The 20,243-nt window shown below is 40.4% G+C and overlaps 2 protein-coding genes across 3 annotated transcripts; one reads left to right on the top strand and one right to left on the bottom strand.

The window, feature by feature from the left end:
• Positions 1-12,205, top strand: LOC115829597 (MBT domain-containing protein 1-like). Its single transcript, XM_030793742.1, has 15 exons — positions 1-169; positions 611-744; positions 1,012-1,126; positions 1,294-1,376; positions 1,465-1,582; positions 2,266-2,400; positions 2,782-2,876; positions 3,115-3,343; positions 3,877-3,932; positions 4,430-4,534; positions 4,958-5,105; positions 6,244-6,326; positions 6,740-6,974; positions 7,308-7,379; positions 12,099-12,205. Exons 1-15 carry the CDS (start codon positions 16-18, stop codon positions 12,203-12,205), a joined length of 1,869 nt encoding a protein of 622 aa, XP_030649602.1. The 5' UTR covers positions 1-15.
• A 4,468-nt stretch (positions 12,206-16,673) lies between these two features.
• Positions 16,674-19,731, bottom strand: LOC115829350 (nucleoside diphosphate kinase B). Of its 2 annotated transcripts, XM_030793437.1 has the most exons (6): positions 19,633-19,731; positions 17,955-18,085; positions 17,792-17,796; positions 17,431-17,532; positions 17,071-17,183; positions 16,674-16,926 (listed from the first exon to the last, which is right to left on the bottom strand). In XM_030793437.1, the coding sequence occupies exons 2-6, from the start codon at positions 18,082-18,084 to the stop codon at positions 16,809-16,811; spliced, it is 468 nt and encodes a 155-aa protein (XP_030649297.1). In that variant the 5' UTR covers position 18,085; positions 19,633-19,731; the 3' UTR covers positions 16,674-16,808. The 2 variants fall into 2 exon arrangements, with proteins under 2 accessions (XP_030649297.1, XP_030649298.1); XM_030793438.1 differs by lacking the exons at positions 17,792-17,796; positions 19,633-19,731 and having other exon boundaries at positions 17,955-18,045.
• Positions 19,732-20,243: the final 512 nt, after the last annotated feature.

The following is a 20,243-nucleotide window of genomic DNA, read 5'->3' as shown; positions in this document are numbered from 1 at the left end:
CGGGACTCTTTTGGGATGTTCGATGGGTATGACAGCTGCAGCGAGGAGTCCAGTAGCAACTCCAGCTCCGAAGACAGCGATGAGGAGGTCCCGTCGCTCCCCTCCAGCCTACCAATTATTAAGACCAACGGCCAGGTTTACACTTACCCCGACGGAAAAGCTGGAATGGGTTAGTCAGTCTGACAAAACGTTTAGTCACACGCTTGGGTTGTATTCCGCCTCTCTTGGAAGTTGCTTCGGGTAAAAGTGTCTGCTAATTGAGTACATGCAAATGTAGTTAGAACACAGACTTATTTTAAAGGTGCTAGCGTTCAGAGAGAGTGCTTTTGAAGGTCTTCTGCATTTCTCAGGATGAGGCCAAAAATGATTTCTGCAGGAGAACATGGCAATGACAGATGATTTTTTTTTTTTCTGCATCTTTGGTTTAATAAAATTCTATTAGTGATCACACCTGTTTTAATTGTGTGGAAGTGCTAGAATTAACGTAGGTAAAATAAAATGAACAGTCTATCAGCTGCATTTATGGTGTCACTTAAATGTTGGGAATCCGTTACATGGACTACTTCACCGTATGTGTCCTGTTTCTCTTTTTTTTTTCAACTCCCTTCAGCTACATGTGAGATGTGTGGCATGGTGGGTGTTAGAGACGCCTTTTACTCCAAAACCAAACGCTTCTGCAGTGTCTCCTGTTCACGGAGTTATTCGTCCAATTCGAAAAAAGCGAGTATTCTAGCCAGGCTCCAGGTAACCACACAATCAGGGCCCTGACGTAATCACTTACAAGTGCACAAACTGTAACTAGCCGATTTACACCAACGCTTACAACTTTTAGCTAATGAAACAATGTGGCCATGGAATTGGATTTATTTTTTACTAATGGAGTTAGCACAAAACAGACAAACATCAGTTTCCTACTGTCATATAACACACAATGATTGGGTTATGTGGTTTGTTTGTGATGTAATAACGCCTTAATCAAAGGACTTAGGAATTGTATTTAATGTTCTGCAGGGCAAACCACCAACGAAAAAGGCAAAAGTGCTACAGAAACAACCATTAATGGCTAAATTAGCTGCATATGCTCAATATCAAGCTAACCAGCAGAGTCAGATGAAATCTAAGACTGGTGAGTTCAATCAAATTTTCTGTCTATAAGCATTAACAGAAGCCAATGTAGGAATAGTCCATCTAGATATGTAATACGTTGCCTGCACAAGTTAACAGGTTGTATTTATAAGCTGTTTTTCCAAATTATTTAAATGTGTTCTTTCTTTTCTTCTTTTTATCCCCCAGCTGTCCCTGTGGAAGGGTTTGACTGGGGGCGCTATATTGGTAACGGGGACATGGTTGGTGCACCAGTTAGCTGTTTTAAGCATGTAAGTATAACAGAAATGAGAAAAGGGCTCTTTTTTTTCCCCCACCAGTTCCTGTTTACATGAATTTTGACTGTAACTGCCATTATAGGTTCCCATGGGAACGTCGTGGGATGACATCACCGAGGGAGTGAGGGTGGAACTCCCCAACTCTGACAGCGGCCTACCAATGAAGGTTTACTGGATTGCCAGCATCATCAAGTTAGCGGGTAAGTTAATCCTCATTTTTTCCCCCCTGTCTTTCTGTGCGATTTGTCGTTCTGTCGAGCATAGAAGCAAAAAATAGTAGGAAAAATGTTTGCAAAAAGAATATAATCCAAATAGTTTGAAATTTGAGCTTTGAAAGAGTAGTTTCAAAGTCTTGAATGTCACAAATGATTAGACATTCAAGCTGTGGAATTTTTTTCTTTTATCTTGGTCGTCTTTTGTTGGCAGTCTAAGCGCATTTGCTGAGTAAAAAGAAATATAATATAATATGTTTAAATGTATAAACTCTAACAATACCATTGTAAAGGTTTTATTAAATTACTAATTAATGCAAATGGAAAATGACAATTTATTTATTGAGAAAATAAACTGTTTATTTACTCCTTTTGTACAAACATATTTTCAGTTTGTATTTTGTAACAAGTGCATTTAGAAGTATTAATTGATTATCCTCCTAACTCGTCACATAATGTCTTTAAAATGCTCAATCAGTGCTTTATAATACGGAATAAAAATTCATTTTAGGAAACGTTTGGAGTCTGAATGTAAATAAGCGATGACATGCGGTAACATGGTCAGACTGATGACTGTAATAAACAGTAATTGAATGAGACTTGTCCCTGATTAAATGAACCGCACGGACATGAAAACGTTCTCTGGCAGTCTGGTTTTTCTCGCTCTATAGGTTTTAAGGCTTTACTGAGATACGAGGGCTTCGACAATGACTCCGCTCACGACTTCTGGCGTAACCTGTGCGTGCCGGACATTCACCCCGTGGGCTGGTGTGCGTCGGGGGGAAAACCCCTGGTGCCTCCCAAATGTAAGTCCCCATCCCCAAACCCCAAACCCAAAGCCCTACCCCGACCCCACAGGGTATTACATCTCTCTGATATTTGTAGTCACCTTTAGGTACATAGAAAAGATGGACCATATAATAGCTAAAATCCTGACGTTAAATATGTGTCAGACTTAAACTTAACTGTGAATAGAACATATGTGAAATTTAACTTTCGTCTGTGAACGCATGCGACTGTCGTTTGACTGTGTATTTACTGTAGGAGAAAATCATATGTAGATATATGAACAGAAGAGGTCTGGTTTGGTCTGGTTACCAGCAGGAAGAGGGTGGTGTTCTTTGGAATTAGGCAGGTATGAAAATAAAGTGTGTCTCTGATCTGATATCCTCTTCTCTCTTGTGCAGCCATTCAGCACAAAGTGACCAACTGGAAGGCGTTCCTCGTCAAACGCCTCACTGGCGCCAAAACCCTCCCTCCTGATTTCTCCTCCAAGGTGACTGTCTACAAAAAAAAGAAAGAAAGAAAGAAAGAAAGAAAGAAAGACAGAAATTAAAAAAGGCCCTCATTTTTGAAGCACTTTCTAAACAAACCTCTCTATGGACCGACAAAATCCTCTATCTTTTCATCATGGCTCACGGCCTAACGGTGTAAAAAAAACAAAACAAACAAAAAAAAAAATCCTAAATCATGCCATATTTATTTATCCGTTTATCCTGGCCTACCGCCCACAGGTTCAGGAAAGTATGCAGTTCCCCTTTAAGAAGCTGATGCGTGTAGAGGTGGTGGACAAAACGCACCTGTGTCGGACGCGCGTGGCTTTAGTCGAGCAGGTGATCGGCGGCCGGCTGCGCCTCGTTTACGAGGAGAGCGAGGACGGTTCGGACGACTTCTGGTGTCACATGTACAGTCCCCTCATCCATAGCATCGGCTGGTCCCGCAGCATCGGTCACCGATTCAAAAGATCTGGTCAGCCTCTTCCACTTAACCTCAATGATTATCTCCGAAGAGAATGAATTAATCAAATGTGTTATCATATCTATTAATTAAATGTGTAAGACACATAGCACAAACTATAGGGAAAAACTGGTGCTTTGCTTTACCGTTGCTTTGAGCCTTAATTCCTTTTATTTGTTTGTTTTCGTCTGATCAGTAACGACTTGGCAAAGCAAAGAACAAGCTTAAGCAATCTTAAATTGTGTGCTTCTGTCATTAGTTATAATGCAAGTCCACTTCCAAGACCATAAAACGGAACATTAAATTAGGTGATCAACAATTGATGCCCTGGTCCGTTTTTGGTTATGAGTGGACAGTGCCTGTTCAAAGAGAAATGAGGCGATTTTCTTAAGATCTTGATGTTTCAGATTATAAGATATCTTTAATTATTGACTGTTTTATAATTCAATATGCCAAATATCGAATTATGGCTTTCACTTTATACGCTATGTTATTGTCATGACCAGAAAATCAACATGACCAAGAATGGAGAAATATCATTTCAGATATGTCGAAGAAGCTGGAAGGTCAAACAGATGCCCCAGGGCAACTTTTCGCCAAGGTAATATCAAAATCCCTTACTCAGGACTGAATAAATTTTAAACAGTTGATTAGATATCACTCATATGTGCATTAAGATTACGAGTCTGAAGAGTAATGCCCTGTTAACACCAACACCGTTTGTCATTGACATCCATACTGACTAAAATGTTTAGCATCTACATTCTTTTTTTTTTTTTTACCTTGCAGTTAAATGGTCAGTGATTGGACATATCGTTTTTATTTGCACCAATCGTTGGCCATGTCACTGGTGTTACATATGCACATAAGGTGAATTAAGTAATGCAAATAATATGCTTAACTTTCTGTTTATTTAAAGGGTACAATTCACATGATAGTATGTTATGAAAATTTTAAATGCTCAGAGTAAATGCTGACACTGCTGGTAGCGTTTTTTTTGATTTGGGGTTAAAAGTTTTCAACAGAAACATTCGTAGATTTGACCAATGCTGAATAATTGGTGGCTTGGTGGTTGAACGCAGACTGGTACTCTTTCAGGTAAAAGATGTGGATCAAAGCGGAGAGTGGTTCAAAGAAGGGATGAAACTGGAGGCCATAGATCCGCTGAATCTCTCTGCCATTTGCGTCGCCACCGTAAGGAAGGTGAGACCTTCTTTCACGCCTGATATCCACTCAACATGGTCAAACCTGAGCTTTTAAGAGGTTCCTCCCCTTTCTCCTATAAAGAATGAAGTAGGATGGGGTGACATTGGATATTTGAACCAAGAAGATGACGAACAAGTTGTAATGCTGGTTCAGCAGAGGGTTTTACCGCTAGATATGCAAGTTTCGGAGGAACAGCGGTGCTTGTGAATCCTCCTTGACTTTTCTAGGCATGTAAGGAATCGTTTGTGATTTTAGTGCCGACATAACTGTCTTTCGTTTAACTTCGCACTGAAAGACATAATTTTTCAAAAGTTTAAGATTAAGATTCAGAGACATGTTTTATACTCACCTGTAAGAAGTGCATTTTGGCAGTCGTCTCTGAGTCATCACTCACTCTGCTAATCTCTATCCTTCTCCCAGGTCCTGGCAGATGGATACCTCATGATTGGTATTGATGGCTCTGAGGCCGCAGATGGTTCCGACTGGTTCTGCTACCATTCCACCTCTCCCTCGATTTTTCCTGTGGGCTTCTGTGAAATTAACAACATTGAGCTTACCCCGCCTCGTGGTATGTTTCGTATGATGTTTTTGTGTTTGTGTTTTCTTTGTTTCTTTTGTTTTTTTTTCCTGTAGATGTTTTAGATTCTTTCTAATGTGATTTTATTAAGGGTGAATATTTCGTTATAGAATCATGTGACATATAACATTACACCCACTGTATTCAAATTGTGTCAGACAGTAACAGTATTTTCAATGTACGAAGACAAAATGCACCCTTTATTTTATGATAACGAACCTCATTAATTATCTTCATCCAGCCCTCAGAGATATGGTTTATTTTCTTTAGTTTTAATCGCGGCATAACAGTTCTGTACCGAAACCAAAACAAAATAGTCGTGCGTTGATCTGAAGAAGGTCAGAGCAGTTGGCTGTCATTTTGCGGTCGTCGTGCGTTGCTTTTACTGCCGAAATGGCGTGCTCGAGCGACAGTCCCGTTGTTCAACGTTAATTTTCTTATACTTACTTTCTAGAGGAAGATCTTTAAAATAATCGGTGCTCGGGTTTAGTCTTTTTTTGAAGTCTCCATTTTCTTGAAAACAAACCTCAAAGTACAGTGACTGATGTTTAGATATATTTCGCTCATTCTCATGGAGAAGAGCCTTAAAATAATTGTTTAGTTTCCTTATAGTTTAGTTTCTGAAGGGAAAACCTTAAAATAAAAGGTTCTGACAATTAGTTTGATTTCGCTCATTTTTTTTTTGTTGCTGTTTGTATTAAAATGATTCTTTTCGTGTTAAAATCGTATATATTTGAACTAAAAAGAAAGAAAAACTCAGTTTTCTGTCTAGCCAAACCATAATACAAACAGAACCGTGGCCCAAGAATTGAGGTACCAACCAAACTGTGAATGGGGTGGACCATCATTAAATAAATCCATTTATTTGAGAGTTGGATGAGCATCATATTTCCATCCTTATGACAAAATTCTGGCAGCCAACATATTTTAGAATGTAACTGTTAGAAATTATGATTTTATTTAGCTACATAAAGCATTGATGCCACGCAGTAAAAATGTTATAACAGGTTGATTGTTAAAATCATGAGTTTCTTTTAAACAGAGCACAGGTTTTTCTGGGTGTTGGCTTGTGCAGGACGGTGCACAAACTGCCTCAGAAACACCTGTATTAAGCTGTGCTTCTCTATAGGCTACACAAAACTCCCATTCAGATGGTTTGACTACTTAAGGGAAACAGGTTCAGTGGCAGCTCCAGTGAAGCTCTTTAACAAGGTATGACAATTTCCTCTTTTTATTGCAAACGGAAAACCCATCTTGTTACTCAGTCTTTAATAATGGCCAGTGGGTGCACTAGCTTGTAAAACGCGTAAGTTGCTAACCTCTTGATCATCTTCAAGGCTTTAAATTTAAGTGTAATTTTAATATTTAATTCACTCAAGCTAAAAAATTAGCAATGTTTAGGAGCCTGCAGAGTGTGGAGAGTCTGGATGCTAAGCAAAACAGGGATTCTCAGTGAAATAGCCTGTTTGTAGTAATGTTAGCATATAATAAACCAGACTAGAAAGGCTGTCTTGAGACAATGAGAGCTAGAAATTGAGTGTGCTACACTTTGCTACAGTTCTGGAATGGTTGTAATACACCAGTGGATGGTCTTTGACAGTGTTCTTCTTCACTGGCATCTTCAGGAGGTACCAAACCACGGCTTTCGCACAGGCATGAAGTTGGAGGCGGTGGATCTCATGGAACCCCGTCTGGTGTGTGTTGCCACGGTGACTCGCATTGTGCACAGGCTGCTGCGTATCCACTTTGACGGCTGGGAGGACGAATACGATCAGTGGGTGGACTGTGAATCACCTGACCTGTACCCAGTAGGCTGGTGTCAGCTAACTGGGTATCAGCTCCAGCCTCCAGCGGTACAGGGTGAGTTTTACCTCAAGGGTGGATTGAACTACAAGAAATGCCTGGCGAACAGCAGAGAAAGACTTCAATTAAATTTTGACTGCTTAAAATTTGATTGTCCAATTCTTTGACAAAAAAAATGATGCTAAGATACAGGGACATTTTGATATCCACATGACTGTCACATATCATAGTCAATGGGTGATTTTGTCGAATGTTTTTGGTGTAATGTTTGAGTCTTGTTTTTTGTATGGGACTAATTTTTTATCTCATTTTGATCACCTGCAGTTTACAGAAGGCATGTGAATCTAATCTCCCTGAAGTGTCCTTTTTTTTTTTTTTGGTTATTTTCAGCTTCCAGAGAGCACCCTCTGAGTGTTACCAAACAGAGGAAAAAATCCCAGCAATACAAAGGGCAAAAGAAAAGTAGGTCAACCATCCTATGGTGCTTCTCTTTCCCCTTTTTTTTTTTATCTCTTGCACCTTTTTTTCAAAGGGGGGTGGGGAGTGTGTATGTGTGAGAGGGGGGGGGGGGGGGGGGCTAAGCCCACTGTGGACCAGCTCCTCCCTTTTTTTCCTCTCTGGTAGTCGTTTTTGTGTGTACAGATGGTGACCTTATGTTGACAGGTGATTGTGCAAATGAGCCAGTGAAACGGTGATTGCGGTGGCTATAATAGGCTCATGAGAGCTTATGATTACGGCTGTACCATCCAGATGTGAGCCTGATGTTATCTAAATGTCGCTGTCGTGTTCAAAAGGCTGATGGGTTACATCAAAAGGACATCTAAAGATAATGAGGCTTCATCCATATTTAGTGAATTAAATTATGTTTTTAATCACAATACAAAAGATCAAAACATCTGCTCAGAGGCAGTTTAATGTTGACTTTCGGTTTTTAACACAAAAAAAACCCCTAGTATTTTACACTTCCGTGAAATTTATATCCAGGGCTAACGCGATTGTAATTATTCTCTAAAACCCCTTTCACACGTGCATCTTGATTCATAAATATTCTGTCAATTTGGGGTCATGTCTGAACGTGAGCCAGAGTCAAATCCGGAAAACCTGATCCAGCAAATTTCAGAGAAATGCTTAGTGACTTTTCTGGAAAAGTTCCAGATGGCCTCAAGTGTGAACAAAGCCATAAAATTCCTGGGTAAGAGGACGTATTTGTCCAACAACTTGCTCACAGCAAGTTGAGTCTGGAGATTTTAATCAGTTAAACAAAAGCTAATAAACCAATGAACCCTGTATCATACATAACCGCATGAGTTATGTACAAAATGTGTTGAGCATTGCCAAAAAATGACATTTGATAGAATCTGTCTTCCTGCCATTTTCAAAAGTTCAAAAGAAAGCATCTTTCACTGGATAAATTAGACTTTATATCCTGCCTTTGTGAGATTTTCATGTCATGTGTGAACATGCCTGGTGTGCAAGTGCGAAAGGAGCTATCCACTAACATGCTTGGTGTGCAAGTGCGAAAGGGGCTATCCGCTAGTACATGACCATACGTCCTCTTTTTCACGGATATGTCCTCTTTTTCTGACCTGAAAAATGCATCCAGCCGGGATTTCTAAATCGCCAAAAATGTCCAGAATTTGGCTTTTGCTTCCCACGGTCGCCATTCACTTGTGTGTGCGTTTGCATTGCGTTCTCTTTTTTGAAAACCAAAATATGGTTACCCTACTTGGTGTGCAAGTGTGAGAGGGGCTATCTGCCAGCATTGCCTACAGAATTTATCCTGCAATGTACCAGGCCTTATGAGTAAAATGAGCTTAACTGTGTTATAGAGTATTAAATGCATAAAGCCTCTGAGCTGTATTTTCACAGCTAGTTGCACACAATTATCAACATGGTTACATAGAAATTAAGTCGAATCCATCAAACTTTGTCTCGCTTTGTATGGTTTTCAGAGCGGAAGATACCCATCGGCAAGAGGCCAGTGAGTCTGACAAGTGTGGGACTACCCGGGGTTCCGCAGAGGAACCTCTCGGGTGATGAGAACATGACGCCACCCGATTATCCATCACCCCCAAGCCCATCCTCTGTCGCAGGGGCCACGCTTCCTGGGCCCACTGGAGGAGAGCTAAGTCCTGACCACAAAACAGGTAATGCCAGTCATCTGTGTCCTCTGTCTCACTGCTGTCCTTAATGTAGTCCATTGGGGTGCAGGAACCAGGGGGAAAAAAGTTGCTGAGAAGCTACAGAAGGTGTACCCACTAATGCAGACCTTTATATGCTGCCTGCAAGATGCCAGGGATGAATAACTTTTCAAATTGCTTTATGTTGAACCGCCCTTCATCTTCGGTATCTATATATCCACTATATGTCAGTAAAGAAGGGTTACCTGTGTTTTAACCTCTGAGGCTGAGAAGTTTAGGAAATAAATAAAGGTTACATGCAAAGAAAGTTTATTTTGGAATATTTATTTATAGTGGGAGTCATGCGTAGCAGTAACATTTTAAAACATGGCTATTAAAGAGCCTGGAAAGATTTTGGTGTCAGGTTCTTTGGCCACTCATTCAAACCGGCTGAGGAACCGTATTATTGGGTCATACAGCTCCTCCAGCTTGTCAGACGGTATTGTACGGTCCAGCCCCTCCTTGGTCACCCTGGCAGCTTGCTCCTGCTCTCGCTGAGCGTTCCTCTTCAGGGCCTCCCTTTCCTCTCTCTGCCAGGGAGAGATCGCAGTGGACACCACAGCGCAGTTGGATGGTCTGCGCGTCTGCACATATGGATGGTGCCTTGAGGGAGGATGCGGGTGCGGGTATTTTGCGTGGAACCGGTCGCCTCTCGAAGGGGAACGGTGAACGTCCTCCGTGCTCGCCCTGGCGCTGTGCCTGGAATGTGTGAACGGTTTGTTTTTGCCCTGGTGTGAGGACGTCACCAGAGGGATTCCGAGCCTCCCCAGTGGAGCAGTGTTGGCTTTGTGGCAGGTGGTGGAAGAGGCTTTTGTTATTCTGGCAGGCGATGGCTGCAGGTTTCTCACCAGGCAGGTGGAAAACCTGGATGGAGTTCATAAGGTGCTGGTGCAGCTGGCTTTTTGACCGACTGGCCGGCAGAACTGCATCCAGGTTCTGGTTGGGCTGACCCATTTTAGATGCGGTCAGTAGGCTACAGGACTCATTAGCCAGGGCGGGCAGAGCAATTTGAGAGTCCTTTGCACTGGCATCCGTCTCTTTTTTTTCCGTGCCTCTGGTACTCTTCACTCTTCTCTGTGGTCCTCCTGTTCTTTTGTTTCTTCCTCCTTCTCTGTCTGGCAGTCCTCCGTTCTCTTCCGTGTTTCTTTGGGAGGAGAGTCAGTCAGACCTGCCGCATTACAAGCCGCGGCCAGTTGGACTTTTAGGTTTCTCTCCGCCCCGTGGCGGCGTCTGTCGACCGGAATTCCACAGGAGTTCCTGGAGTCCGGAGAGTGCTGGGCACCATAGGCAGGCTTTGAACCCCCGCACACTGTCCAAAGGGCTGGATGATTGGACCAGTAACCGTGTAGTGTGGAGGATGTCCTTCTCCAGAAGAGATGGACATAAAAGGGAGTTTAGGCCACTCATAGTAATGTATATTCATCACTCTTGTCATGTAAAGGAGGAGGGTGTAGAGAAGATGTGTAAGGACATCTTTTCAGTTCTGTTTTATAATTAAAAACTAAACATAATGTGTAATATAATGCATACTGATTTTTTTTTTCATTTAAAGTAGGCAATTCAGGTATACATGCAGCAGTCACTTTGAATGAGATCTGCTTAACTTTAATCTTGGGACTTAAAGCATTTTAAATAGCATTTAAAAAAAATAGCATCTTTAAAAATCATACAACTTATAAATGCAACAGTAAGAGTGGCAGATACCTCCAGCTGTGCAGATACCTTATCAGTGGACATAAGTGATGTCATAATAGAAAGTAAATGTATTGCCTTTGCTGTCATAGTGGCCATGGGAAATCCCTGGTCCATCTTGTACAAGCTCTTGAAAGTGCATGTCCAGTAGGCCAAAAAGCCAGTAACAGAACCCGAGAAAAATATTTTATATCAATCAGTATTTCTTTTTCGTACGTGTATGCTAGCGCGCATTATAATAAACAAGGCTGGGTTATGGACCGGGCCTGTGGGACCATTGCCCCGGGGCCTCAGACTGCAAAGGGGCCTCCAAGCCTCAGGCCACGTGCGGTGTGTGGCCAAGACTTCTGAAGGAAGTCGAATGCCAGGGCCCTCAGTTCGCACAGCACAAGCTGACCACTAAGCCCCAGGGTGCATGTAGCATGAGCTCACCACTAGGGCCCTCCAGACCCCTCAGCACTTACAGTGTGAGGACCCCCGGGCCCCTTGGTGTTTAGAACGTAAGCCGACCACTAGGGCCCCATAAAGGAAATGGGGGGGGGGGGGGGGGGTCTCCGAAAGACATGTGCCAAGGGGCTTCTCAGGACCATGATCTGGCCCTGATAATGCTATTGGTATTCTCATGGAGAAATAGTAGACCAAACTGAATCAAAGACCAGTTGAGGTAAAGGTGTTAAAAACCAATGACAGAGCACTAATATTTTTCCAAGTCAACGCTCTCAGTTACATGTTCGCCTTTGCCTTGTGTTGCCTTTGATGACAGACGGATCACTCAAAACAATGTCTTGGGTCCTTGGCCTCCCAACAGAATGCATTACCAGACAACTGCAAAAGCAGCAAAAGAAAAAATAACTTTATATTCATTATCAGGGCCAGATCATGGTCCTGTGAAGCCCCTGGGCACAAGCCTTTTGGAGACAAAACACCACTTTGTTATGTGTCTTTGCTGTAGCCTAGTTGCTAACCATAAACATTGAAGTTTTAGCTTACCTAAGCACATTCTCCAAACCAAGTAACAACCCAACAAACCTTATAAGCCTCTGTGGAACTTTGTTTTTTTTTTTCCAGTAATCATGGGATGTACCTACTTGCTTTTAAAACAATTGTTTTGGAAAAATTAATTTTGTACTTAATTGAACTTTCCTGTGCCTCCTGAAACACTGTGTTCAAGAGACGATCTCTGCTGCAGGTCGTACTCTAAACAGCCAAGTGCTAAAAAACGATTACTTCTTTTCCTCCTCCTCCTCCTCCTCCTCCTCTTCCTCCTCTCTTCTGTTGTCTTATTGTCTTTCTTTCTCTCTTTTGCCAGAGGAGACACGTCAGATGAAGGAGGAGGCCGCTGACCCAGACGAATTCACCTTCCTGCAAGGTGCATCAGACCTGGAGAGCAATGGCTTTATTAAACAGGAACCCTGAGGGGCTTCTCCCCCCCCACAGCCGCCCCCCCCCCGTCTCAAATTTCCCTGACAGCTCGGAGATTGTGTCCTCGTCTAACCCAGCCAATGTGTCAGTGTGATGTGTTAGATGCATCCAGAGAGAGAGAGAGGACAGACGACAAAAAAAAAAGAAAAAAAAGGAAAAAAAGGAAGAAGGAAAATATGAGGACAAAAAAAAGGTGCGTGAAATGACAATACTTTTTGGTTTTTGTAACAAAGACGACGGTTTTTATAAGATTTTTCAGATTTGTATCTTGTTTTCTTTTTCTTTTTTTTTCTTTTTTTTTTTTTGTCCTTTTGTGATGTTGGAGGTTGGATCCTTCTCTGATGGACATATATGTGCACATTATGTTATTGGTCTGTTGTTTGTTAGTGTTTTGAAAACAGGGTGTTTACTATGTGTCATGAGAAAAAAAAAAAAAAATAGCGAACTTTATTGGTATGAACAATCATCACTGATCGTCATCCAGGAAAAAAAAAAAAAAAGATAATTTTATTACTTGGTGGCTCTATCAGATTAACACAGTTTAGCAATCTTAAAACTTTTTCAGAGACATAATTTTTAATTTTTTTAACGGTTAGCGAGGTTATGAAAAGCTACAGAAACCATAGTACAGAAAGGTATACTCGTTTTAGTCATATTCTACTTGATATGCAAAAGATTCTTTTATATTACAGGATTCTTTCTTGTTTTTTTTTTGTTTGTTTTTTACCGGACGAATCTTGCAACACAGTTCTACGAATCATCTCTCAATATATTCATTATTCAGAGCCATAACAGAAATGTATATAAAAGAAAAATCATTATTTCACTGAGCCACGAATGTGTATTTTACAATTATGACAAAAACTACATCATGGTATAGCCATTTTAACAGTTTCTTTTTTTTTCTTTGTAATTCTTTGAGTTCGTTATGACTCAAACTGTGAGAAATGATTTGGAAAACACAATAAAGCTTTAGGTGTTTTATCTACTTGAGGAAGAGAAATAAACTACAAAGAGAATAAAGCTACAGTGAAAAACAATATGATGTCAAAACTTGGGCAGGACTAGTCACTGAACATTTTTCAGAATTCCGCCCTCTGATATTTTGTAATGACCTTTATCTGTATTAAGTGAAGGCAAAGTTAGTTAAGTCTAACGTAACTTCCATAGCAACAACACTTTATGGAATCATAGCTGTTTTGAAATGACCAATAAGAATCGTCCATAGTCTCTGTGACATGGTTCATAATGATACTGGTAGACCTGCTGTTCTAGAGGCAAGTTCTCTTAAATACAGATTTTAAAAAAGGTTTACTCAGAACCAGCATCACTGTTTGAAGAGAAATCTTTTGAGGGAATATTACAGTTTAATGGGTTTCTGTTGAAGCTGTTCCCAGATCAGTTAGTTGCTCTAGAACAAAAACCCTAATCCCTGTCTTGTTGTCTGAGATTACTGTAGCTCTTAATTGCATTTTACGGGTACATGTAAATTATAATGCATTTTGTTATTTCTACTTTTCATTTTTGAAGGAAAAAAAAAACAACATCGACAAATATATATATATATATCAAGTCGTCCAGTTTGTCTATGAGACGTTTTCGTTATTTTTAAAACCTGTCGTGGAAATTCTTGCACTATTTCTTAAACGTGTCGAGGACAGTGTGCAAGACAGTTTGAGAAGTATTCAGTGTGGAATGATATGACAAATGTTATCGTGACTGATGTCAGAGGAGAGCATTAACTCGTATAGTTTAGTTCTATCCCACAGTTGTCCTAGCTTTATTTCAGAACTCAGATAAGCTTAACATTTTCACCAATGCAAGGAAAACATTCATGATGTGTTTTTTTTTTGTTGTTTTTTTTTAATGGAAAAAAAAAAAAAGAGTGTAGTTTTTAAACTAAAGTCCACCTCAAAGAAGTAATAAGAATATATATATATATATATATATATATGTATGATGAAATAATAAAATACATATTACATATTATCTATAATAAAACTGACACAGCAGATTACCTAATTTAATTTATTCACATGCACCTATAACAAAAAAATAAATAGATATAATTTATCTACGCACACACATTTTTCACACAAATGTGTTCATTGTACATCCTAACCCTTAATTAACAAAAACTATATGGAGGAACAATTAAGCATATATCACACAATAAGTATGGAAACTAGTTTTAAAAAAAAAAAGGTAAATAAACATAGATATTTACACTCAGGAAATCCCAGCCTCATGTAATACATACTTGGAAGTCTCGTGTTTGGAGAAAAGGACTTTAGAAGCTGTCTTCAGTAGTTGGAAACGCTTTTAAATGAGAGCTGCCCCACTTGGTCGGCTTCTACAGTGTTAAGATGAAGTCTGAATCAAATCTTAATGTTTTATTAATCAGATGTCGTCAAAAACTCTGTGGACACTTGGATTTGATTGTGAAATAAGTCCCTTAAAACCCATGTGAGAATGTTTGTGCGATATTTTATTTAATGTACATATCAGTATTACAGTTAATGGGCATTTTCGACGGTTCATTTTGTATTTTTCTGGTATTTTTAAAAAAAAATTATTTTTTTTTCTGTTTATCTTCGAAGTTTGTCTTCAGGATAGTTTTTTTTTTTGACCATTTACTGTGTACTTAAGGTGCGTTTCAGTTTGTTGTTAAGAACAGAAAACATTAATGGGACGAAAAACCCGTAGCTAAAAACCCCTGAAGTTAACTTGTACACCTTGTACGACAGTCAAAAACATTAGTAGATCCCCTGCTTAGCAATAAAAAGTCTGAACAATAACAGTATTTTACCCAACGCAGTATTCAGTAACATTTCATAATCAAACAGTTGTCAATAGGCGTGTCAGCAGTCTAAACTGCTCAAAGTCTTGTGTGTCGATCACTGGCGCGTTCATAGCCTGTTAAGAGAAATCTGTCGATAATCTCTTTGTGACATTTTTGCTTTTTTGATGTCAAAACTGTTTGTTTGCTTGTTTGTTTGTTTGTTTGTTTGTTTGTTTGTTTTAAGAGACCAAATTGTTGAGATGTAGTTGTTATTTTTTGACCCTACATTGTTGTGAAATGGCATGACTGTTGAAGGGAGGTGAAGAGCCTGTATGCTGATATTGTGTGTTGTTTTATAACCTTCACATTTTTGGTGGGGGGGGGGGTGGGGGGGGTGGTAAAAATAAGACGTATGTGTTGAAATGATGTAACTGTAAATGCACAATAGATGGAATAGGGCTACAAGATATGATACTGATCCAGTGAAAAACGGAATTGAAGGAAAGACGTCAAGGAGCAAATACGATGTGTACGCCAAAATTCGACGCATGCGGCGACGTGAGCGTTTTATCTACGTCTCGTGCTCTTTTTTTGAAAAGATGTTTTTTTCGGGTTTGTTAAGTCACGTGCAACTTCGGTCTTTGGACATTACACGGGTCTGTATGTCTGTGCGTACGTATGCGTGTGTGTGTGTGCGTGCGCGCGCGCGCGCTAGTTGTTGTTTGTGTATTTTGTTTGTTTTCCGATTTTGTAAATGTGAAACCCCCTTCATGTCTTTGTATGCTGGTGCTATATATATATTTGATAAAAGTGCTAATCTTTTTCAAAAGTGGAATGACTTTCAGAAACTGTGATTATGGTGGAGAAATTCAGTTCTCTTCTCCTTGTATTTTGGATACAAAATATATAGAATAATTTGTATGAACTTAATTTAATGGTTTAGTATTTTCTCTGCATGGCACTTACGAGTATATGAGAATGGGGTTTTACATTTTTAATAATGTATATATGTTTTTTATTTCTTTTTCCTTTTGTTTCCATGGTCAATGTGCTGTGAACATAAGGTTTCCTAAGCTATATCAAATATGTACAAAACTCAACTATATGTATTTCACACACACACAAAAAAAAAAAAAAAAAAATATATAGATGTTTACTTCTTTTAAAGATGAATCTTGCATTTTCTTTTTGCAGCATGTGTGGAAAAGCATTTGTGTAAAAGAAATTATTCATCTTTTTCACATTTAATTAAAGTTTAAAAAAAAAGAAAACAAAAACCACCTCACTGTGATCTGAACTTACTGGAGATGTTTTGGGGGGGAAAAAAAAAAAAATTATGTGGCCACATTTCTTTTGCAGAGTAAGCACATTACAATATTTGCATTTCAACTGAGAATAGACAGAGGAAAACTCTTTGTGTACTGTGATTGTCAAATGATTATGAAAATGCTTTGTAGTTATAAGATTTTGATATACTAATCTGAAACGTTGGGTTGATGGTAACATTAGAACGTGCGCACAATACTAAATGCGCTGGTCCAGAATCCACTGGTTACCATGTCAACCGAGCTTCATCCTAAAACTAGACCATACATTCAGGACAGTCGTCTCTGTCGATTCAAAGTTTCCGCTCCAAAAATACCAGAGACACACACACACCACAAAAATCAGTACGAGAAGTCAGTTCCTTGATGGGTTTTATTCAACAAGTGCTTAGAACAGACGGTACAAATTCAAGGCCTACAGCATTTGAGATGGATGGTCCGCAGAAGTGCAAGGGTTGGGTCTGAGCGAGGTTACGTCGCACAAGTCGTTTCACTCGTAGATCCAGCTGAAAGCACAGCTTTGGTAAGACACCAGCTCTTCAGGCTTGAACCACAGACTGATCTCCTTGTTGGCACTTTCGACAGAGTCACTGCCGTGGATGATATTCCTGAAACAACAACAACAACAACAAAAATTACATATATGTAAATAAGATAAACGCGTCAGCTATCTCCTCTGTTCAGCCGGGCCTGTTCTCAGAAATTGAAAGAGTGGGTTGAGTATTTGTTTTTGTTTTTTTTTTTAATCTTACCTGCCAACTTCAATGCAGAAATCTCCCCTAATGGTGCCAGGTTTAGAATCTGCAGGGTTGGTCTCACCCAACATAACTCTGCCAGTCTTCACGACATTAAGGCCTTCCCAAACCTAAAAAGAAACAAACAAACAAAAAAAACTCCTAAAATCAACTATTCTAATGTATTACGAGTGAAGCTTCATGCTTACCTAATGACTACCTAATTATGAACAAGCTATGCAGAGTTGACCCTGCCAACAAATTTCCAGCTCATGGACAATGGCCTTTTATTTAAGTTTCAAAGAATGGGTGCGATTCGCAGCTGCTCGGGATGGCAATTCGATAGCGACAGCCAAGAGCAGAGGACTGGGCAGTTACCATGGCAACGACAGGTCCGGAACCCATGTACTTGACAAGTCCGTTGTAGAAAGGCCTGTCCTTCAGGTCAATGTAATGTTGCTTCAGAAGATCCTCAGAAGCCTGCCGATAAAGGGAAGAAGTTAAACAAAGATGGAAGTTATTTTCAATCATTTGCTCAAGCAGCAACTTGAATGAATGAGTAGTAAAGCTAAAAATAAATAAATAAAAACTCTGAATACATACGTACACAGACATATACATGCACACACACACACACACACACACATATATTTATTAGTTACACACACATACACACACACACTGCCAGCTCTTCTGTCAGTGCAGAGTCATAAATCGAGCCTATTAAACGAGAAAGAACAATGACTCCTTATCCCCAGTCAATGCTAGAACATTCTACAGGAGTTAAGTGTCTGGAATGGGGAAAGAGGGTGGAAAGAAAATAAAACAAAAGTCATAAAACTGTTAACACGAGCAAGGCCTGCCTAAGAACTGCAGGCAGGTCAAAGGATGAGTCCACTCACCTGGAGGAAACTTCATGGCCACGAGCCTGAAGCCCTTCTGCTCAAAGCGCTTGATGATGTCACCGACAAGCCCCCTCTGTACGCCGTCAGGCTTGATGGCGATGAAAGTACGCTCTTGCTTGGCAGCCATGCTGCAGAAAACACACGAACACACACACACAGAGTCAGTCACACAATGAGATACAAGAAGCCCGAGTAGGTCTCTCTCTCTCTAGTCCTTTTCAAAGACATGCCTCTGAGGTGTGCGCGTACTTGCATTCAGCAAACTGACACCACAAAAGATGTATTCATAACTTAAGCTTTTAGGGCCCAAAGAAACAGGAAAAAAAATGACAGTTGCACTAAAAACATCGAGTTCATTCTCCCATCTGGTCATGCTAGTCCCTGCATACTGGACACCATGTGCTCTATTGATCTGGTATGTCCAGTGAGGCGGAGGAAGGGTCTCGGTCTGACTGTACAGAATGAAGCAGAACTCAATAGCAATTTGCACTACCGTAGGGCATATCGGATATGGCGTTCTAAGTATAGCCTAGTAGTGAAGTAACCGCATTGACTGGGCCGGCACATCTGACAATGCGCTATTCTTATCTGTCCACATACAGTACACTTAAAGTACAGTGCTCATATGGTGCATCCACCCCTAACAGGTGCGACCAAATTATGAATAAACCCGCTCACAGATACGTTTGTAATGACGAGACATAACAGGCCTCTACAAAAAACAGTATCGTACACAGCCCGAATACGATTTTTCACGTGCATGCGTATTGTATGGAGGTTTGCCTGAAGGTGGAAAAAGCAGAAGACTGTTTGGGTACTTGAGATCATGTCTGTAACTTGACATGGAAGGGTGAGGAATGGCAACGAATGCCGTCAATCAATGCACAACCCCACCCCGCTGAGAACCGGCTCGGCCAAACTTCTCGTAGCTACACAATTCCGGTATAAGCATTCTAAAATGCACCTGTCCTTATATCCACCGGTTCCACCGCTGTAACATTCTCCGGGCGACAAAGCCGTCTAGGAGATGTATAAATATAGTGGCAAGAAAGCGCCAGGGACATTTCACGTTGTTGAGATGAAGCACAGTGTTACGTGGTTGAAAGCCGAAGCAGCCATATTTGTAAGGCACTCACATCTCACGCCGGCCACGCACACGGCGCGAGGAGTTATCCAACTTTGCTAACCAGCCAACGGGATTACTTCACCCAAATGTCAAGAATTAATCCACTGCAATCTGGCGAGGAGAACTAAGCCAGACAAGAATGATTGGTTTAATGTAACCCACTTAAATTAAGAGGAAAACTGCATTATCTAACTGAGTTGAGCCATGAAAATCTTGAAACTGCAATCACGTTATATTTTCTTATGATGAATCACAGTTGGAGCCCTCCGCTGTACAGAAGCTAATGTAAAACTCTTCCTCCTGTAGCAAATGCATCTCAAACCAACAAAGTCCACTGCTCAAGTTATGACCTCAGTAATCAAGAACTAACTTGGTTGGTAACGACTAACTTACAAGGACGACAGCAACTAATTCGCTTCATACCTAGCATGATTTACTGGAGATTAAGACAAAAAGCTTGAAATGCGCCACGTCGGTGAAGTCATTCTTTACTGTAACAAAACTGAGACGGTGAAGATTAATGTGATTAAAAACATATTAATGACACACCTTAATGTGTGGGTTTCCGAAGAACTGACGACGCAGACAAGGACGCTCAACAACCCGGGCCACGACAAAGACCAACGAGACCGACTAACGTGCCTAGGACCCTTTTAAAGGTTTGCACGTAGGAGGGGCTGTCGCGAACAAAAGACGACTGGTGTGTAAGCTCTTCAATCCACCATGTTCTTGGGCATTTGATACTACAATTTGTACGATCAAATAACACGTCTTCGAAACGCACGCGTTATTGCAGTATATTTAATCTGGCCTTTAAAAATGCATTTAATTGTGAAGCACAGTTTCTAAGTCAATTAAATGAATTCCTGAGTGGTTCTGGAGAAATAGTTCTCTGCATGAGGAATCAAAATGGCATCTTATATGTGGAAAAATTCTCGTCAGTGATTCATTAAAATAATGTCTGCATTGATGGAAACAAATATGTTAATTAAAGAATTAAACACAATATAGTTTCAGTAATTGTGTGCACCATCTTTATATGCGAACTGCAATGGAGGATCTATTTTAAGTTTTCTTGCATAGGGAATTCGCCAGCCCATTGTATACGCCATACTCCGCACGCCACCTGCTGTTGAATGGTATACTGCTGATGGGGTAGA

This window comes from Chanos chanos, chromosome 16 (genome assembly GCF_902362185.1).
Source record: "Chanos chanos chromosome 16, fChaCha1.1, whole genome shotgun sequence".
NCBI lineage: Eukaryota > Metazoa > Chordata > Actinopteri > Gonorynchiformes > Chanidae > Chanos > Chanos chanos.
The sequence above is the reverse complement of the archived record's forward strand: the minus strand, read 5'-3'. Positions and strand labels throughout refer to the sequence as shown.

Excerpts from the sequence above, each read along its gene's own strand:
- LOC115829350 (XM_030793437.1), bottom strand. The coding sequence starts at position 18,084 with ATGGCTGCCAAGCAAGAGCGTACTTTCATCGCCATCAAGCCTGACGGC. Across the intron at positions 17,184-17,430 it reads CCGGACCTGTCGTTGCCATG|GTTTGGGAAGGCCTTAATGT; the intron begins GTAACTGCCCAG and ends GTTTCTTTTTAG. Across the intron at positions 16,927-17,070 it reads TTCTGCATTGAAGTTGGCAG|GAATATCATCCACGGCAGTG; the intron begins GTAAGATTAAAA and ends TTGTTGTTTCAG.
- LOC115829597 (XM_030793742.1), top strand. The coding sequence starts at position 16 with ATGTTCGATGGGTATGACAGCTGCAGCGAGGAGTCCAGTAGCAACTCC. Across the intron at positions 6,327-6,739 it reads CAGTGAAGCTCTTTAACAAG|GAGGTACCAAACCACGGCTT; the intron begins GTATGACAATTT and ends TGGCATCTTCAG. Across the intron at positions 7,380-12,098 it reads ATACAAAGGGCAAAAGAAAA|AGGAGACACGTCAGATGAAG; the intron begins GTAGGTCAACCA and ends CTCTTTTGCCAG.